The sequence below is a fragment of the Mytilus galloprovincialis genome, chromosome 3 (genome assembly GCF_965363235.1).
Source record: "Mytilus galloprovincialis chromosome 3, xbMytGall1.hap1.1, whole genome shotgun sequence".
Classification (NCBI taxonomy): domain Eukaryota; kingdom Metazoa; phylum Mollusca; class Bivalvia; order Mytilida; family Mytilidae; genus Mytilus; species Mytilus galloprovincialis.
In genome coordinates, this window is record NC_134840.1 from 91089335 (window position 1) to 91111268 (window position 21934).

The window sequence follows — 21934 nt, forward strand, 5'->3', positions numbered from 1 at the left end:
TAGCCTGTAGAAAGTCTACATACTAGCCTATAGAAAGTCTGCATACTAGGCTATAGAAAGTCTGCATACTAGCCTATAGACAGTCTTCATACTAGGCTATAAAAAGTCTGTATACCAGCCTATAAAAAGTCTGCATACTAGCCTATAGAAAGTCTACATACTAGCCTATAGAAAGTCTGCATACTAACCTATATAAAGTCTGCATACTAGCCTATAGAAAGTCTACATACTAGGCTATAGAAAGTCTACTTACTAGGCTATAGAAAGTCTGCATACTAGCCTATAGAAAGTCTACATACAAGCCTATAGAAAGTCTGCATACTAGGCTATAAAAAGTCTACATACAAGCCTATAGAAAGTCTGCATACTTGCCTATAGAATGTCTGCATACAAGCCTATAGAAAGTCTGCATACTAGCCTATAGAAAGTCTACATACAAGCCTATAGAAAGTCTGCATACTAGCCTATAGAAAGTCTGCATACAAGCCTATAGAAAGTCTGCATACTAGCCTATAGAAAGTCTATATACTAGCCTATAGAAAGTTTGCATACTAGGCTATAGAAAGTCTACATACTAGCCTATATAGAGTCTGCATACTAGCCTATAGAAAGTCTACATACTAGCCTATAGAAAGTCTGTATACTAGCCTATAGAAAGTCTGCATACTAGCCTATAGAAAGTCTACATACAAGCCTATAGAAAGTCTGTATACTAGCCTATAGAAAGTCTGCATACTAGCCTATAGAAAGTCTACATACTAGCCTATAGAAAGTCTGCATACTAGCCTATAAAAAGGCTACATACTAGCCTATAGAAAGTCTGTATACTAGCCTATAGAAAGTGTGCATACTAGCCTATAGAAAGTCTGTATACTATCCTATAGAAAGTCTGCATACAAGCCTATAGAAAGTCTGCATACTACTGATACTAGCCTATAGAAAGTCTACATACAAGCCTATAGAAAGTCTGCATACTAGCCTAATGAAAGTCTGCATACAAGCCTATAGAAAGTCTGGATACTAGCCTATAGAAAGTCTACATACTAGCCTATAGAAAGTCTGCATACTAGCCTATAGAAAGTCTGCATACAAGCTTTTAGAAAGTCTGCATACTAGCCTATAGAAAGTCTGCATACAAACCTATAGAGAGTCTATAGAAAGTCTACATACTAGCCTTTAGAGAGTCTGCATACTAGGCTGTAGAAAGTCTACATACTAGCCTATAGAAAGTCTGCATACTGGCCTATAGAAAGTCTACATACTAGCCTATAGAAAGTCTGTATACTAGCCTATAGAAAGTCTGCATACTAGCCTATAGAAAGTCTGCATACAAGCCTATAGAAAGTCTGTATACCAGCCTATAGAAAGTCTACATACTAGCCTATAGAAAGTCTGCATACTAGCCTATAGAAAGTCTACATACTAGCCTATAGAAAGTCTGTATATTAGCTTATAGAAAGTCTGTATACTAGCCTATAGAAAGTCTGCATACTAGCCTATAGAAAGTCTACATACAAGCCTATAGAAAATGTGTACTTCATTGAACATTTAAGCTAGTTGCTCACCTATAACCTAGAAATCAACAAATATTGGTATCACACAAATGATCATGAATCCACAGTACAGAAGTCTTGTATTTGTCTAAAGGTGTTTGTATTGGTTATGGTTCACCACTGACACGTACATGTTACATTTCAAATTACAGAAATATCAGATGTGCATTGGTTATGGCTCACCACTGACACTTACATGTTACATTTCACATTACAGAAATATCAGATGTGTATTGGTTATGGCTCACCATTGATACTTACATGTTACATGTTACATTACAGAAATATCAAATGTGTATTGGTTATGGTTCACCATTGATACTTACATGTTACATTTCAAATTACAGAAATATCAGATGTGTATTGGTTATGGCTCACCATTGACACTTACATGTTACATTTCACATTACAGAAATATCAGATGTGTATTGGTTATGGCTCACCATTGACACTTACATGTTACATTGCACATTACAGAAAATCAGATGTGTATTGGTTATGGCTCACCATTGACACTTACATGTTACATTTTACATTACAGAAATATCAGATGTGTATTAATTATGGCTCACCATTGACACTTACGTGTTACATTTCACATTACAGAAATATCAGATGTGTATTGGTAATGGCTCACCATTGACACTTACATGTTACATTTCACATTACAGAAAATCAGATGTGTATTGGTTATGGCTCACCATTGACACTTACATGTTACATTTTACATTACAGAAATATCAGATGTGTATTGGTTATGGCTCACCATTGACACTTACATGTTACATTTCACATTACAGAAATATCAGATGTGCATTGGTTATGGCTCACCATTGATACTTACATGTTACATTTTACATTACAGAAAATCAGATGTGTATTGGTTATGGCTCACCATTGACACTTACATGTTACATTTTACATTACAGAAATATCAGATGTGTATTGGTTATGGCTCACCATTGATACTTACATGTTACATTTCACATTACAGAAATATCAGATGTATTTTGGTAATGGCTCACCATTGACACTTACATGTAACATTACAGAAATATCAGATGTGTATTGGTTATGGCTCACCATTGACACTTACATGTTACATTTCCCATTACAGAAAATCAGATGTGTATTGGTTATGGCTCACCATTGACACTTTCATGTTACATTTCACATTACTGAAATATCAGATGTGTATTGGTTATGGCTCACAATTGACACTTACATGTTACATTTTACATTACAGAAATCTCATGTTTGTCTAAAGGATTTTGTATTGGCTATGGCTCACCATTTACACTTACATGTTACATTTTACATTACAGAAATCTCATGTTTGTCTAAAGGAGTTTGTGTTGGCTATGGCTCACCATTGACACTTACATGTTACATTTTACATTACAGAAATATCATGTTTGTCTAAAGGATTTTGTATTGGCTATGGCTCACCATTGACACTTACATGTTACTTTTTACATTACAGAAATCTCATGTTTGTCTAAAGGAGTTTGTATTGGCTATGGCTCACCATTGACACGTACATGTTACATTTTACATTACAGAAATATCATGTTTGTCTAAAGGAGTTTGTATTGGCTATGGCTCACCATTGACACTTACATGTTACATTTTACATTACAGAAATATCATGTTTGTCTAAAGGAGTTTGTATTGGCTCACCATTGACACTTACATGTTACATTTTACATTACAGAAATATCATGTTTGTCTAAAGGAGTTTGTATTGGCTATGGCTCACCATTGACACTTACATGTTACATTTTACATTACAGAGATATCATGTTTGTCTAAAGGAGTTTGTATTGGCTATGGCTCACCATTGACACTTACATGTTACATTTTACATTACAGAGCTATCATGTTTGTCTAAAGGAGTTTGTATTGGCTATGGCTCACCATTGACACTTACATGTTACATTTTACATTACAGAGATATCATGTTTGTCTAAAGGAGTTTGTATTGGTTATGGCTCACCATTGACACTTACATGTTACATTTTACATTACAGAAATATCATGTTTGTCTAAAGGATTTTGTATTGGTTATGGCTCACCATTGACACTTACATGTTACATTTTACATTACAGAGATATCATGTTTGTCTAAAGGAGTTTGTATTGGCTATGGCTCACCATTGACACTTACATGTTACATTTTACATTACAGAAATATCATGTTTGTCTAAAGGAGTTTGTATTGGCTATGGCTCACCATTGACACTTACATGTTACATTTTACATTACAGAAATATCATGTTTGTCTAAAGGAGTTTGTATTGGCTATGGCTCACCATTGACACTTACATGTTACATTTTACATAACAGAAATATCATGTTTGTCTAAAGGAGTTTGTATTGGCTATGGCTCACCATTGACACTTACATGTTACATTTTACATTACAGAAATATCATGTTTGTCTAAAGGAGTTTGTATTGGCTATGGCTCACCATTGACACTTACATGTTACATTTTACATTACAGAAATATCATGTTTGTCTAAAGGAGTTTGTATTGGCTATGGCTCACCATTGACACTTACATGTTACATTTTACATTACAGAAATATCATGTTTGTCTAAAGGATTTTGTATTGGCTATGGCTTACTATTGACACTTACATGTTACATTTTACATTACAGAAATATCATGTTTGTCTAAAGGAGTTTGTATTGGTTATGGCTCACCATTGACACTTACATGTTACATTTTACATTACAGAAATATCATGTTTGTCTAAAGGATTTTGTATTGGTTATGGCTCACCATTGACACTTACATGTTACATTTTACATTACAGAAATATCATGTTTGTCTAAAGGAGTTTGTATTGGCTATGGCTCACCATTGACACTTACATGTTACATTTTACATTACAGAAATATCATGTTTGTCTAAAGGAGTTTGTATTGGCTCACCATTGACACTTACATGTTACATTTTACATTACAGAAATATCATGTTTGTCTAAAGGAGTTTGTATTGGTTATGGCTCACCATTGACACTTACATGTTACATTTTACATTACAGAAATATCATGTTTGTCTAAAGGATTTTGTATTGGTTATGGCTCACCATTGACACTTACATGTTACATTTTACATTACAGAAATATCATGTTTGTCTAAAGGAGTTTGTATTGGCTATGGCTCACCACTGACACTTACTGATAAGGTACATACTGCACTAGATAAGAATCGTAAAAAAAAGATGAAGTTGATGTACACGAGACTAAAAAATCACTTAGGCCAGGATTTTTTAATTTGATGGTTTACGGATCTGCCGACCCAGTTTTGCCGATTTCCAGAATAAAAATAAAATTGACTTTTCATGCTTTTTTATTCCCCCCGACCCTAACAAATGCATTATCCCTGAAAAATAATTAAAATATTCTTTTTTATGAAATGAAATGCATTATTCACTAACAAAATTGATAACACTTTCTGTTGTGAAAAAAAAACTTCCAGTTTACGTTTCTAAAAGTAGACAAATCAATTATAACTGACCTTGAAATGTTGTTTGCGCAAATAATTTTGCGCAAACGAAACATGTGTTTAAAACCAATTACACAATAAGTTTGTTTCCCTTATTTGTCATCAGTCCGTAAGATGCATCATCTCATAGAAATAGACTTGTCCAGATGTGGACAACTGGAAGACATTAAGTTAAAGTACTGAATATTAACAAATCATTTGGAATTTTCTTGCTTCATAGATAATAAAAAAATATCGTTCATTTGGCTGTAAAAAATGGGAATGCATGACGGTGACAACAGATTAACCCGATATTCCCGTTATTCCAGTGGACGAGTCTATTACGTTTTTGACACGTGTGTTGAATCTTATTTTCGTACGACGTTTTTCTTTTTTTTTCTTTATCAGTTTTTCGTGCTTGAAAATCATTATTCATCAAGTTTTCTGGAATTGATTAAGAGCAACGCGAATCTGTTTTTCTTGTTTGTGAAATGAAGATTTAATTTCGTCTTTGTCCGTGCACACCCCCCTTTTTAAGGGACATTATCAGACAATGTCATGCGATGTTTATGACAGCTGAGCAATAATATTTCATCGAACTAAAATTTAAGAAATGATGACAAAATAGCATAACAAACATATTGTTAGAAAGGTGAAATATATATTTATTTTGCATAATTATCTGTCTTGAAAGATATTTTTCTTTTTTTTCCCCGACCTACCGACCCGACTTTTCATGGGAAAAATCCGTAAACCAACAAATTTAAAAACCCTGGCCTTATGCATAGAATTTGAAATGCAATAGCCAATTTCATCTTTTTGACTAGTGACTTTTGGGGGAAATGTTTGCATTTTGTTTTCAAAGGTAAATAATGGTTTTTTTTTAGACCAGCCAATTTGTATTAATTCAGAATTGCTTATTCAGATTCAGGCTTCTTGAATAACTATACTATGGTGTGCCATATTTACACCTCTTACAACTTTTACAGCATTTCTGTGTTAAGAATTATTTAACCGTATGAAGAGTAAATTTTTGTGCTATCTGTAATCATCATTTTACTGTATGTTGCACTGTTGAATGTATGTAGTTCTTTGAACAGTTAATAATAGTGTTTTCTTTGTATTTTAAGTCCAGTAAGATAAAGAAAGGGAGTCAAGGAGATGTTACAGCCTTAAAACCAACATTGATGGCTTCAGTTCCTGTAAGTACATTTTAGAGATTGTTTTTAGAACCGTTTGTCAATTGTATTAAAAAACTCGTCTCCTCTAAGGCAGAAAACGTTTTGAGACCATACCTTAGTAAATTTTTAATTAGATTTTTGATTCATTAATGTTGGACCGAAGATATTTGTAGTAAAATTACCTCTACTGGTGAATATAAATGCTGTGGCCTTATATGTTTTCCTCCTCTATTTTGAAATTAACAAATATTATTCAAAAGTTTCTAGTTGGAATTAAAGGCCAAGTTTACATATCTTGAACATACACGAGATAAATTGTTTTGTTGTTAAATTGAACAATTCACCAAAAAAAATTTAACAGCCATTAAAACATTGAAGAAGTTTAGCCAGGGTTGTGTTCAATGTAGTAGCTGCTAAATAGATCTACGTAGATTTTTGACTACTGAACATGTAGCTAGTCTAGCTGCTATCTAGATCTATTTAGCAGCTAGGCTACACATTCAGTAGTCAAAGATCTAAGTAGCCCTATGTAGATCTATGTAGCTGCTACAATATTGAACGCAACCCTGGTATATGATGTTAGATATTGTCATTGTAGAGTAATATCTTTATGTAGGAAATGTAGCAACACTTTCCTTATGTATCATTGTATGCTTTAAGTTCTAGAGAATTGTAACAAGATTAATATACCACTTTCATTGTATGTCTTTTACTAGAAAAAATTGTCAATTATCGCCTTTCTGATATTATTTACCAGATGGAGGGAATAGCGTATATACCGTAGTACTATTAACTTTTATCAAGAGTCTTAGTGGTCCTCATTGTGCAGGTTAAACTAGAAATGATGTTTGTTCCGTAGGTACTTAATCATAATTCCCTATTAATAACAGCAGTAGTGATTGTCAATTATAAGATTTTTTGATTTGTCAACTAATTCATACAAAATAGCATCATATTTCTCCAACCACTTGCTCAACATGTGAATGGAAGTATAAATGCCCTTAAATGCATGAATGATATTTACTAAAACAAGGTTTTAGATGGAAATGCATCGAACTTGAAAGTTGTCTATTAGTTGGGTATTCTTCATCTGTGTTGGTAAAGGAGTAAATTCCTAGTTCAGTTCCTGGTAAGGCTGCAGTTTATTTTAAAAGGGGGAAAATGGTCTAATAAAAATACAAATTTAATTATTTTTTGATATTTTTTATAGCAAATTATGGATAGGTTATATAAGGGAGTGTGGGAGAAGGTTACAGAAGATGGAGAATTCTCTAAAGCCTTATTTAAATATGCCTGTGATTACAAAACAAGACGACTTGTTGATGGGTACAGCACACCATTACTAGATAAGTAAGTTTGGTTTACTTGGTATTAAGCGGGCATGGGTATAAATAAAAAAATATTTATATACAGGATTTCCCTATATTTTTTTTTGAATGAACTTTATTATATACTAAATGGAAAAATGGGTAAAAAAATGGGGTCACGGTTTATTTTTGCTCAAAATCTGCCTCCGAAAGAAGATTATATTTTTGTTAAGGTCCTTTTTAGCTCACCTGGCCCAAAGGGCCAAGTGAGCTTTTCTCATCACTTGGCGTCCGGCGTCCGTCGTCGTCGTCGTCCGTCGTCGTCCTGCGTCCGGCGTTAACTTTTAGAAAAATCTTCTCCTCTGAAACTGCTGGGCCAAATTATTTGAAACTTGGCCACAATCATCATTGGGGTATCTAGTTTAAAAATTGTGTCCGGTGACCCCGCCAACTAACCAAGATGGCCGCCATGGCTATAAATAGAACATAGGGGTAAAATGCAGTTTTTGGCTTATAACTCAAAAACCAAAGCATTTAGGGCAAATCTGACATGGGGTAATATTGTTAATCAGGTTAAGATCTATCTGCCCTGAAATTTTCAGATGAATCTGACATTCCGTTGTTAGGTTGCTGCCCCTGAATTGGTAATTTTAAGGAAATTTTGTTGTTTTTGGTTATTATCTTGAATATTATTTCAGATAGAGATAAACTGTAAAAAGCAATAATGTTCAGCAAAGTAAGATCTACAAATAAGTCAACATGACCAAAATGATCAGTTGACCACTTTAGGAGTTATTGCCCTTTATAGTCAATTTTTAACCATTTTTCGTAAATCTTAGTAATCTTTTAGAAAAATCTTCTCCTCTGAAACTGCTGGGCCAAATTATTTGAAACTTGGCCACAATCATCATTGGGGTATCTAGTTTAAAAATTGTGTCCGGTGACCCCGCCAACTAACCAAGATGACCTCCATGGCTATAAATAGAACATAGGGGTAAAATGCAGTTTTTGGCTTATAACTCAAAAACCAAAGCATTTAGAGCAAATCTGACATGCATAAAATTGTTAATCAGGTGAAGATGTATCTGCCCTGAAATTTTCAGATGAATTGGACAACCTGTTTTTGGGTTGCGGCCCCTGAATTGGTAATTTTAAGGAAATTTTGCTGTTTTTGGTTATTATATTGAATATTATTATAGATATAGGTAAACTGTAAACAGCAATTATGTTCAGCAAGGTCAGATTTACAAATAAGTCAACATGACCAAAATGGTCAGTTGACCTCTTTAGGAGTTATTGCCCTTTAAAGTCAATTTTTTAACCATTTTTCGTAAATTTTATATATCTTTTACTAAAATCTTCTTCTCTGAAACTGCTGTGCCAAATTGATCCAAACTTGGCCACAATCATCTTTGGGGTTTCTTGTTTAAAAAATGTGTCCGGTGACCTGGCCATCAAACCAAGATGGCCGCCACGGCTAAAAATAGAATATAGGGGTAAAATGCAGTTTTTGGCTTATAACTCAAAAACCAAATAATTTAGAGAAAATCTGACATGAAGTAAAATTGTTAATCAGGTCAAGATCTATCTGCCCTGAAATTTTCAGATGAATTGGACAACCTGTTTTTGGGTTGCGGCCCCTGAATTGGTAATTTTAAGGAAATTTTGCTGTTTTTGGTTATTATATTGAATATTATTATAGATATAGGTAAACTGTAAACAGCAATAATGTTCAGCAAAGTAAGATCTACAAATAAGTCAACATGAACGAAATGGTCAATTGACCCCTGTAGGAGTTATTGACCTTTGTAGTCAATTTTCAATCTGCTTCCTTTGTTTAATATTCACATAGACCAAGGTGAGCGACACAGGCTCTTTAGAGCCTCTAGTTTAGCTCACCTGGCCGAAAGGCCAAGTGAGCTTTTCTCATCACTTGGCGTCCGGCGTCCGTCGTCGTCTGTCGTCGTCGTCCGTCGTCGTCGTCCTGCGTTAACTTTTACAAAAATCTTCTCCTCTGAAACTACTGGGCCAAACTTAACCAAACTTGGCCACAATCATCATTGGGGTATCTAGTTTAAAAAATGTGTCTGGTGCCCCGCCCAACCAACCAAGATGGCCACTATGGCTAAAAATAGAACATAGGGGTAAAATGCAGTTTTTGGCTTATAACTCAAAAACCAAAGCATATAGAGCAAATCTGACATGGGGGTAATATTGTTCATCAGGTCAAGATCTATCTGCCCTGAAATTATTTTCAGATGAATTGGACATTTCGTTGTTGGGTTGCTGCCCCTGAAATGGTAATTTTAAGGAAATTTTGCTGTTTTTGGTTATTATCTTGAATATTATTATAGATAGAGATAAACTGTAAACAGCAATAATGTTCAGCAAAGTAAGATCTACAAATAAGTCAACATGACCAAAATGGTCAGTTGACCACTTTAGGAGTTATTGCCCTTTATAGTCAATTTTTAACCATTTTTCGTAAATCTTAGTAATCTTTTAGAAAAATCTTCTCCTCTGAAACTACTGGGCCAAATTTAACCAAACTTGGCCATAATCATCATTGAGGTATCTAGTTTAAAAAATGTGTCCGGTGACCCGGCCAAGCAACCAAGATGGCCGCCATGGCTAAAAATAGAACATGGGGGTAAAATGCAGTTTTTGGCTTATAACTCAAAACCAAAGCATTTAGAGCAAATCTGACAGGAAGTAAAATTGTTGATCAGGTCAAGATCTATCTGCCCTGAAATTTTCAGATGAATCAGACAACCCGTTGTTGGGTTGCTGCCCCTGAAATGATAATTTTAAGGAAATTTTGCTGTTTTTGGTTATTATCTTGAATATTATTATAGATAGAGATAAACTGTAAACAGCAATAATGTTCAGCAAAGTAAGATCTACAAATAAGTCAACATGACCAAAATGGTCAGTTGACCACTTTAGGAGTTATTGCCCTTTATAGTCAATTTTTAACCATTTTTCGTAAATCTTAGTAATCTTTTAGAAAAATCTTCTCCTCTGAAACTACTGGGCCAAATTTAACCAAACTTGGCCATAATCATCATTGGGGTATCTAGTTTAAAAAATGTGTCCAGTGACCCGGCCAAGCAACCAAGATGGCCGCCATGGCTAAAAATAGAACATAGGGGTAAAATGCAGTTTTTGGCTTATAACTCAAAAACCAAAGCATTTAGAGCAAATCTGACAGGAAGTAAAATTGTTGATCAGGTCACGATCTATCTGCCCTGGAATTTTCAGATGAATCGGATAATCGGTTGTTGGGTTGCTGCCCCTGAAATGGTAATTTTAAGGAAATTTTGCTGTTTTTGGTTATTATCTTGAAAATTATTATAGATAGAGATAAACTGTAAACAGCAATAATGTTCAGCAAAGTAAGATCTACAAATAAGTCAACATGACCAAAATGGTCAGTTGACCACTTTAGGAGTTATTGCCCTTTATAGTCAATTTTTAACCATTTTTCGTAAATCTTAGTAATCTTTTAGAAAAATCTTCTCCTCTGAAACTACTGGGCCAAATTTAACCAAACTTGGCCATAATCATCATTGGGGTATCTAGTTAAAAAAATGTGTCAGGTAACTCGGCCAACAAACCAAGATGGCCGCCATGGCTAAAAATAGAACGTGGGGGTAAAATGCAGTTTTTGGCTTATAACTCAAAAACCAAAGCATTTAGAGCAAATCTGACAGGAAGAAAAATTGTTGATCAGGTCACGATCTATCTGCCCTGGAATTTTCAGATGAATCGGATAATCGGTTGTTAGGTTGCTGCCCCTGAATTGGTAATTTTGAGGAAATTTTGCTGTTTTTTTGTTATTATCTTGAATATTATTATAGATAGAGATCAACTGTAAACAGCAATAATGTACAGCAAAGTAAGAACTAAATATAAGTCAGTATGACCAAAATAGTCAATTGACCCCCTAAGGAGTTATTGCCCTTCATAGTCAATTTTTAACAATTTTCTTAAAATTTGAAGATTTTCAAAAACATTTTCCACAGAAAGTACTGTTATAGATAGAGATAATTGTAAGCAGCAAGAATGTTTAGTAAAGTAAGATCTACAAACACATCACCATCACCAAAACACAATTTTGTCATGAATCCATCTGTGTCCATTGTTTAATATTCACATAGACCAAGGTGAGCGACACAGGCTCTTTAGAGCCTCTAGTTTCTGTTTAACTAATAGGAGAAATAGATGTAATATCTAAATAAAAAAAGAACAAAATTACAGAAATGGCTTAAATTTTACAATAGTTTAGTTCAAGTACAGCTTATTTAAAAAAAATAATAAAACAATGTAGGTCACTGACGAGTTAAAAAAGATATTTCAATTTTAATGCAAAAAAAATGGTGTTTTTGCACCAAGGGAGATAATTTGGAGCTTTTTCAATAATATGTACATTTTAAAAGACATCTGGTGGCGCCAAAACCAATGGTTTTTTTGGTTGATTTTTGTACCATATGATAAGATAACAACTAATAAAGTAATAAATAAAATTTGTAATGAAAAAAAAAAAATTCTGAAATTTTTGTACCCTCAAGCCTCCTTAAGTGGGTAATTTTGTTTCTAAGTAAAGGAGTAGCAGCTGGGTCAATCTTTTTAATTGTTTTATCATAGGTGGTAATGGTAACGTTTTTTCCTGTAGCTCAGTCCATATTATAAACTTGGATATGTATGATAGCTGTTCAAAGCTGTGACATTTTCACATATGTGGTTAAATATTCAGGGTATGAAATGAAATTACATTTTCCGTAAATTAGCATACCCCAAAACTCCTTTTGTGATGGGACTCCTTGTGGTGAAAAGTCTTTTTTAACACAATAAGTTCTTTGAAAATTTAATATTTCAGATTATCACTAAAAAAATAAGATTTATGATAGAACATGTAGGATTGATAAAATATCAACAATACATATGCCTATGTTGTATGGGTTTTGCTTATTGTTGAAGGGTGTACAGTGAGTCACTGATCTATAGTTGTTAACTTACATGTCATTTAGTCTCTGGTGGAGAGTTGTCTTATTGACAATTATACCACATCTTCTTATTTTTAAATACAAATAAAATAGACATTAGGTATATGTATACTTCAATGAGATGCTATTCAACACGCATTAGAATACAAAAAATATTCCCAATAGTTGCGTATTGTTAATTTTTTAGGGTATGTTCAAAATACTTTTTTTTGAGCTGTATATATTTTTATCATAGATTTCTGATAAAAAAAAAAAAAAAAAAACAATTTGAAGCACAAGTAACTATTTTCTATGTGAGGCAGTGTTTACAAATCAATGTCCAATTCATAGGTCAATATAAGGCAGTGGTACCATCTTTTACTATGTTGATCCTCAAAATAGACCAGGATCTATCAACAAAGTTTATAACATGACTTAAAAAACTGCATATTTCCCTGCTGAATTTTAGAATTCATAATTCATAATAGCATATAGTTGTTATATAACGGTATATTGTCAATGTTATTTATTTTTTGTTATATTATGACCAGGTCCAAATTTCTAGATAATTTGTAGTACATATTTTCCATAATTATCTTCTTTTTTAGCTCACCTGGCCCGAAGGGCCAAGTGACCTTTTCTCATCACTTGGCGTCCGTTGTCTGTCGTCCGTCGTCGTCGTTAACTTTTTACATTTTGAACTTCTTCTAGAGAACCACTGTATGGAATGAAACCAAACATGGCATGAATGTTCCTTATGAGATGCCGACCAAGTGTTGTTACTTTGTAGCCGATCCATCATCCAAGATGGCCGCCAGTGGGGGGACTTAGTTTAACATAGGACCCTATGGGAAATGCATACAAATGACTTCTTTTAGAGAACCACTGAATGGAATGAAACCAAACATGGCATGAATGTTCCTTATGAGATGCTGACAAAGTGTTGTTACTTTGTAGCCAATCCATCATCCAAGATGGCCGCCAGGGGGGGACTTAGTTTAGCATAGGACCCTATGGGAAATGCATACAAATGACTTCTTTTAAAGAACCACTGAATGGAATGAAACCAAACATGGCATGAATGTTCCTTATGAGATGCTGACCAAGTGTTGTTACTTTGTAGCCAATCCATCATCCAAGATGGCTGCCAGTGGGGGACTTAGTTTAGCATAGGACCATAGGGGAAATGCATACAAATGACTTCTTTTAGAGAACCACTGAATAGAATGAAACCAAACATAGCATGAATGTTCCTTATGAGGTACTGACCAAGTGTTGTTACTTTGTAGCTGATCCATCATCCAAGATGGCCGCCAGCGGGGGATTTAGTTTAACATAGGACCCTATGGGAAATGCAAACAAATGACTTCTTTTAGAGAACCATTGAATAGATTGGAAGCAAACATAGCATGAATGTTCCTAATGAGGTGCTGACCAAGTGTTGTTACTTTGTAGCCCATCCATCATCCAAGATGGCCACCAACAGGAGACTTATTTTAACATAGGACCCTATGGAAAATACATACAAATTTCTTCTTTTAGAGAACCACTGAGTTGAATGAAACCAAACATAGCATGAATGTTCCTTATGAGGTACTGACCAAGTGTTGTTACTTTGTAGCTGATCCATCATCCAAGATGGCCGCCAGCGGGGGACTTAGTTTAACATAGGTCCCAATGGAAATGCATACAAATGACTTCTTTTAGAGAACCACTGAATGGAATGAAACCAAACATAATAGCATGAATGTTCCTTATGAGGTGCTGACCAAGTGTTGTTACTTTGTAGCCCATCCATCATCCAAGATGGCCGCCAACAGGAGACTTATTTTAACATAGGACCCTATAGAAAATACATACAAATTTCTTCTTTTAGAGAACCACTGAGTTGAATGAAACCAAACATGTTTGTTCCTTTCCTTTTGAGGTGCTGGCCAAGTATTATTACTTTGTAGCCAAATTTTATCTTTTTTATATAATTTCAAAAACTCAAGAAAAATCAGGTGAGCGATACAGGCTCTTGAGAGCCTCTAGTTTGTATTGCATTTAAGATGACATATGTTAAAAGAATTGTCTTTTTGTAGGATACTTTTCCAGAAAATTAGGAATTTACTTGGAGGAAGAATCAGAATGATGTTGTGTGGTGGTGCTCCTTTATCGGAGAAGTCACAGATATTCATGAATGTCTGTTTTTGTTGTCCAGTATTACAGGGTTATGGTCTTACAGAGACATGTGGAGCAGGAACTATTACAGAAGGTAATATTTTTATATGGTATAGAATTTCTACCAAAGGTTGCTTTTTTTTTTTTTTTTTTTTTTTTTTTTTTTTTTTTTTTTTTAAATTTATCATATTTTATTGAAATCAAGTACCGGTACCTTATCTCGGCCTCGTTAACATTAGTAAATAACATATTTATATAGCTGTTAGTTTTTATTAGTATTATACATACAATTTACCATATTTGAAAAAAATATATACAATATCAGTAATATCAAAAAAATAAGTTTACCATTAAGATTATCCAACATAATTATCTAATATAACAAATGCACAGGTTATGAAAAATATATAATGTGAGTATTTAAAGTAGCAAAATATAAAGATATATAATATATACATTTTTAGTATGTCCGTAGATTATTTTGAATTCAAAATTATGAAAAGAAGAAAAAAAAAAGAAAAGAAATTAAATAAATGAGTAAATAGATAATTGGAAGATAAATATTCAGTTTCAAGAAAATTAAAAAAAGGTTTTTTGTTTGTTTTTGGTTATTTATTTGCAGAGATGAATTATGCAGTTCTTTCTCATGTAAGAGACAATATATCATATGACAATTCTATTTCTACTAATTTATGTACACATATACAATGTAAAAAAATATCTGATCATTCATCGAAAAGAATGGCAAAAGCATTTCAACTTTTGTCAAAAATATCTACTCTTTTATTTTTAACAGCAATTAATTTTTCAGTGCTGTATAAAGATTTTATTTTACTTTGAACTGCCTAGGTTTAATGTAAAAAGATATGTGGGGTATACAGCAATGAAACAATAGCCACATAACAGGATAATTAAATTTTGGATGAAACATGTCATCTAATTGGCTGATGTTGGTTTGTTTATCTGCTAATAGACATAATTTAGCCATGTGACCGTGACGTCATAAATGTTTTTTCATGGTTTACCCTGGTTTAAAATAGAATTAAATTATAAGAAATAACTGTAATATTTTTTGGGTCTATAAAAAATGTGGTGTACACTTTAAAATAACATGCTACACATGTTATTGAGTGTACACCACATTTTGGATGTTATTTCTTCATAGACAGAAAAAAATATTACAGTCATTCCTTAAATAAACCAGATAAGACTTACAATCATTATTTCAGTTAGATTGATTAATCGAACATATTCTAAATTCTTACAAATAAATGAAGATGTTGTGAAATATCAATGAAATAGGTCCACAACAATAAGTAAAAAATTAAAAGAAAAGACGCTGAGAACTCTTAAGAGGGAAGAACAGATTTTAGGTCAGCATTTTAAGCAGAAGTAGATACCAGTATATAAAGATTCTTATATTTTACTGTTTGCATTCTGTGCATGCAAAAATTAAGCATAACTTTAATATATATATTTTGATGGTCATTTATTTTTGTAGTGGCAGATTTTTCTACAGGAAGAGTTGGAGCACCATTGATTTGTACTGAGCTAAGACTTAGAGACTGGGCAGAAGGTTAGTATAGTGTTTATTTCTAAGATTGGTTTGAATAAGATGTAGAACAGAAAACAAACATGTTAGAAATAACTGCATTTTGAATGAATAATCTATAAACATCTGTAAAATCAATACTGGATCTTTTGTCATGTTTTATGCTCTTTTGCTTGTAGGCAATTACAGATCAACAGACACACCATGCCCAAGAGGAGAAATATTGCTAGGAGGTGGCAACATTGTACAAGGATACTTTAAGATGGAAGAGAAGACAAAAGAGGATTTTATTGAGATAGAGGGCGTAAGATATTTTTGTACTGGTGATATCGGCCAAGTTGAAGAAGATGGTTGTGTTGCCATCATAGGTACAGTTTTTTAAATTTAACATTTTTTAATCCATGTTTTAATTTTTTACAGTGAAAATGTTCCGAAATTATGTTATCAGGTTATATCACACACTTTATGAGGATATAAGATATATATCAATATGACAAAACTAAAAAAGTATGATAAATGAACTCATCATAGATACCAGGATTGAAATTTTATATTTACGCAGTTGCACGTTTCGTCTACAAAAGACTCCTCAATAACATGCCAATCATAAAATGTTAAAAAAGCCAAGTAAGTAGTAAGTTGAAGAGCATTGAGGACCAAAAATTGCTGAAAGTTTGCCAAATACAGATAAGGTAATATATTCCTGAGGTAGAAAAGCCTTAGTATTTGTTAACAGTTAATTTATAATTATGAACATATCAATGATAACTCAAGTCAACACAGAAGTGTTGACTGCTTGACTGGTGATACCTTCGGGGAATTAAAACTCACTAGCAGTGGCATCCACCCAGTGGTTGTAAATAAACTTATCATAGTTACCAGGATTGAAATTTTATATTTACGCAAATAAGAAAATGTTAAAAAAGCCAAATAAAGTACGAAGTTAAAGTTAAACAACTGGAATTAAACGTAGGGTTTTCAACAGTTGACAATTGTCTATACAATATAAAGATGGGCCCAGTGACCTAGTGGTCGAAGAAGTTCATCTACAGCAATCACTAACCTGCTCATGACGGGGACGTTCAACACTAATCTTCATTCAGTAGGAAAGGTATTTTCCCTGCTAAAGGTAGATGGTTCACTTGGGATACTTTGGCTTCTTCCAAAAATAAAAACTGCTGGTCACAAAAGAGGGACGAAAGATACCAAAGGGACTGTCAAACTCATAAATCTAAAACAAACTGACAACACCATGGCTAAAAATGAAAAAGACAAACAAACAATAGTACACATGACACAACATAAAAACTTAAAGAATAAACAACATGAACCCCACCAAAAAACTAGGGGTGATCTCAGGTGCTCCGGAAGGGTAAGCAGATCCTGTTCCACATGTGGCACCCGTAAAGCCTTGAGTGTTAAAAGTGGTGATAAACAGCAACAAATAATCAATAGAAACAATTTGTTTTGAGCACTAAAACAATTGGAGTTTTGGGTTGCACTCCGCAGTAAGGGAATGTTATTAAAATTAACAATTAAATTATTTTTTAACCATCCTTTATTACTGGCTTTCTGACATATATAAAGCTTAAATGTTAGTTTTGTGTATCCATGTCAAGATTCTGCATTTTTTGCATCAGGATATGAAAAAAAGGGTTATGAAAATGTCAAATTTGCATATGAAGCCATTGATGTTAAAAAATTGATATATATACCGGTTGCTTACAAACAAATTTAAATACAATATATTTTTGTCTTTGATGGTGTGGTCAAGATACTTTTATTAAAAACAAAGCTAAAACCAGAAATTGCTTTCATGGGTGACTTTAAATTAAGAATAGACTTTGTGTTTACTGTAAATGTTGTTATTACAATTGATTGCATTGTTGCAAAATAACTATGATTTCTCAGTGAATTAAGACCTGATATTTCATTTGTGAACTAAATATTTCATCCCTGTAGCATGCAAAAATATTTGTTGTCAAGACATTATCTAAGTCACAACAAAACATATTGAGAATTATAGAAAAGGGTAAAGTTTTTTGCTTTTTCTACTTTGATGTATACAGCAAAACTGTTATTACATGAACAAAATGATAGCTTATTGAGGGATTTACATATTGCTAAATAATCAAATTGTGACAGAAAACAATGACCGTCCACTCATGCCATACACATATCTATGAGTTAATGTGTTGTTGGATCTCTTTCTAGTTATTTTTCAGTATTTTAATCTTTGGATTAGTAATTCTATAATTTAAACTACATTGTCAACATTTCGCTGGAAGTTTGGAAATTTAGATTAAAAATTTCAACAAACTGTAAAATATTTATTATAGATAGAAAGAAAGATCTTATAAAGTTACAGTCTGGAGAGTATATAGCCCTTGGTCAAGTAGAGACAACATTGAAGATGTGTACCATAGTTGAACAGATTTGTGTGTACGGGTCATCAAATCATGATTTCACCATAGCTTTTGTTGTACCATCAGCCAAAGCATTGAAGGAATTAGCAGAATCCATGAGCCTTGAGGGAGAAATAGCTGATCTTTGTAAAAATAAACTGATTGAGAAGGAAATTATCAAAAGGATAACAGAGTATGGAATTAAAGGTTAGTGTTATATTTATACTTGATTGTTGTGAATAAAAGAAATGTGGTATGACGATCAACTAGGGAACAACACAATGACAAAAATAGCCAAAACTCATCTGTAATATACTATCCGATTAGTCTGTTGACTGCTAGTGATCTGGACATTGGTTTTCTTAAAAGTTTCATTTCTTCACAAATTTTGATGGAAACTGTCGTCAAGGATTTAGATGGATTTTAATCAGAAATGAATTACTGTCAAAAATATGAGATGGAAAAAAGGTATTTAAAAGGTCACGACCTTTTAAATAATTTATCTTTTCTTTGTTATATGTTTTCTTTGATATCTTCACATAATGATATACTCTGTATGATTAAAAAAGTTGAAACAATGATTCTGGAAGTTGTTCAGTACATTTAAATGATATAAAAACCTTATAAATAAAGGTGTGTTGTAATTGAAATAAAAGAGTGGGTTACACATGCTGGATATTCTAATGTCAGTTGTTCCCTGATCCACACTAGATAAAACAGGTATACAGCATGACATGAAAGAACTATTTCTTAAATAAAGAACCTTTACAATATGTTCACTTATATACATGTTAATACTGATTATATGATGGAAAACATAGGTATAAAGCAAACTAAAAACCAATACAGAACTTTGATTGGATTTCTCCTATCTAACATAATCACACAGCAAAGTAATGCATCCTATAAATCCAAGCTTCTGACAGTCAGACTGAAGGATTCTGTTTAGTGAAATTTTTGTACACTTAAAATTGAGAATGGAAATGGGGAATGTTTCAAAGTAACAACAACCCAACCAAGAGCAGAAAACAGCCAATTTTTGAGACAAAGGAGTCAAATTGCTGATTTTTGAGACGAAGGAGTCTGACAAACTGTACAAATGTTTATTTACTATTATATAAAAAACAAAACAATAATTCTTAACTTATATATTTTTGCAGCCAAGCTTGACAAATTTAGCATTCCTAGGAAGATTTTACTGTGCCCTGACGTATGGATGCCAGATTCTGGCCTAGTTACTGATTCTATGAAGTTTAAAAGGAAAAGTATTGAAGCTGAATTCAAGGAGCAGATCAACAGAATGTATGACTGTTAAAACAATATATACTACATATGTATGTGTGTGCAAAAATTACAATGTTGTCCATAAGTTGTTTTGGATGGATTTTATGGTAGAAAGTAAATTTCATCAAGTTTAAGTACAATAGAAAAGAAACTTTGATGATTTTGATTGTCACTTAGTTTCCAGTGTGTCATATTGTGCATGTTTCTATCATGTCTTAAGTGTTGGTTAAAAAAGCTAAGTTAATGAAATTGGATAAAGTCACCTGTTGTGTAAGAATGTAAATCAAACACAAAATATTGTCTATGTATACCTTAGGTCATTACGAGTATGAAATATATTATTTAGTGATGTCATTGTTAACCAAGATTTTAGAACTTGTACATGTAGTGATATGCTATATATTGTTGAGAAATAATCATTGACTACAATCATTATCATCTATAGGGTGGGTATTAACTTGCTGATGGTTTTGCAGGACACAAGGGTTCTACCCAATCAAAATGCATTTGCTTTTTTGAGGGGACCAATAAGTTAATTTTTGCAGACTAAGCTGCTGTGGGCAAAGTTGTCCACTCAAACATTTGGTTCTTAGATATCTAATGAAGGGGTTTCCATATGCCTTGTGCACTGAAATCAAAATTATAGGTTAATAGGGATTAAAAATTGTTTCCCTGAAATCTATAGCAAAACACTTAGAAATACTTATTGAAGATACAGACATTCATAGATAAATTGTACACTTTTCTGTAAACTCATTGCTTAAAGAACTTGGTATGAATATTAATCCTTTATTCCATTTAATCTGTTACAGCACCATAGAATACATGATATGTACTGTTAATTCAGAAATTACTGCGTGTATTTATTATTGCGATTTTTTTCAAGTATGATCCAAAATGCGAGTTTTCTTTAAATTATTGCGATTTCGAAAAAAAAGTTTGGATATAATGTGTCTTCTGATTGGCTGACGTTATTTTGTTATCAGCCTATAGACATAATTTAATCATGGTTTTCTACGTTTTAAAATGGATTTTAGAATTAAATTATAAGAAATGACTGTTATATTTTTTCTGTCTATTCGAAATAACATAAAAAATGTGGTGCACACTGTTAAATAACCAGCTACGTGCGTTATTCAGTGTGCACAAAATTTTTTATGTTATTTCTACATAGACAGAAAAAATATTACAGTCATTCCTTAACTAAAATGTAGGACTTCCAAGATTAATTATATCTAAATTTATGACTTCCAAGATTAATTTTATCTAAATCTATGACTTCCAAGATTAATTTTATCTAAATCTATGACTTCCTATATTAACATTTTTTTAAATCTATGACTTCCGAGATTAATTTTATCTAAATCTATGACTTCCTAGATTAATTTTATCTAAATCTATGACTTCCTAGATTAATTTTATCTAAATCAGTGAATTCTGATATTAACTTTTTCTAAATCTATTACTTCCTAGATTAACTTTTTCTAAATCCATGACTTCCTAGATTGTATAAAATTCTTGCCAATGCTGTTTTTGAGTTGCCACGGTGGGTATGGTTGTCCTGCGAGAGAATGTTCTGTGCTGGTGATTCGGTCCTGATGGGTGCTGGTGATCAATGAAAAAATGTAAACAAAGACGAAAATGATGATTTTTGACGTTTTCACTCATAAAAAATTGAAGAAAACAGTTGAGATTTTTCAATTTTGTTTCTTATGGGTTCATATGTAAACCATTAAAAAGTTGACCCTCTAAACTGTTTCAGTAAGTGTAACACAAAAATGTTCATTTTCAGAAAATCAAGAACTGAAAAAATAAAACAAAAATGCTCATAGAGTCCGCTTTCTATACCGCAATCCACACGACAAAACTATTTTGTGAAAAAACATTGCAATTTATTAAAATTTAGCATTTTCTCAATTTACTCATGTCCTGATACTGTGCTGGTGGGTCCTGTCATTGTGCTGGTGGGTCCTGATACGGTGCTGGTGATTTTGGATAAGAAGTTGGTCA

General features: G+C 32.9%; 1 protein-coding gene across 3 annotated transcripts in view; it reads left to right on the forward strand.

Annotated features, from left to right (window-relative positions):
• Positions 1-20695, forward strand: part of LOC143069360 (fatty acid CoA ligase Acsl3-like) — a 42203-nt gene extending 21508 nt beyond the window's left edge. For all 3 annotated transcript variants that reach the window (XM_076243950.1, XM_076243951.1, XM_076243952.1), the window contains 8 exons: positions 4684-4748; positions 6178-6249; positions 7439-7578; positions 14605-14777; positions 16185-16259; positions 16415-16603; positions 18575-18847; positions 19801-20695. In XM_076243950.1, the coding sequence (XP_076100065.1) occupies positions 4684-4748; positions 6178-6249; positions 7439-7578; positions 14605-14777; positions 16185-16259; positions 16415-16603; positions 18575-18847; positions 19801-19955 (1142 nt within the window). In that variant the 3' untranslated portion in view covers positions 19956-20695. The remainder of the gene's footprint in view (positions 1-4683; positions 4749-6177; positions 6250-7438; positions 7579-14604; positions 14778-16184; positions 16260-16414; positions 16604-18574; positions 18848-19800) is intronic.
• Positions 20696-21934: the final 1239 nt, after the last annotated feature.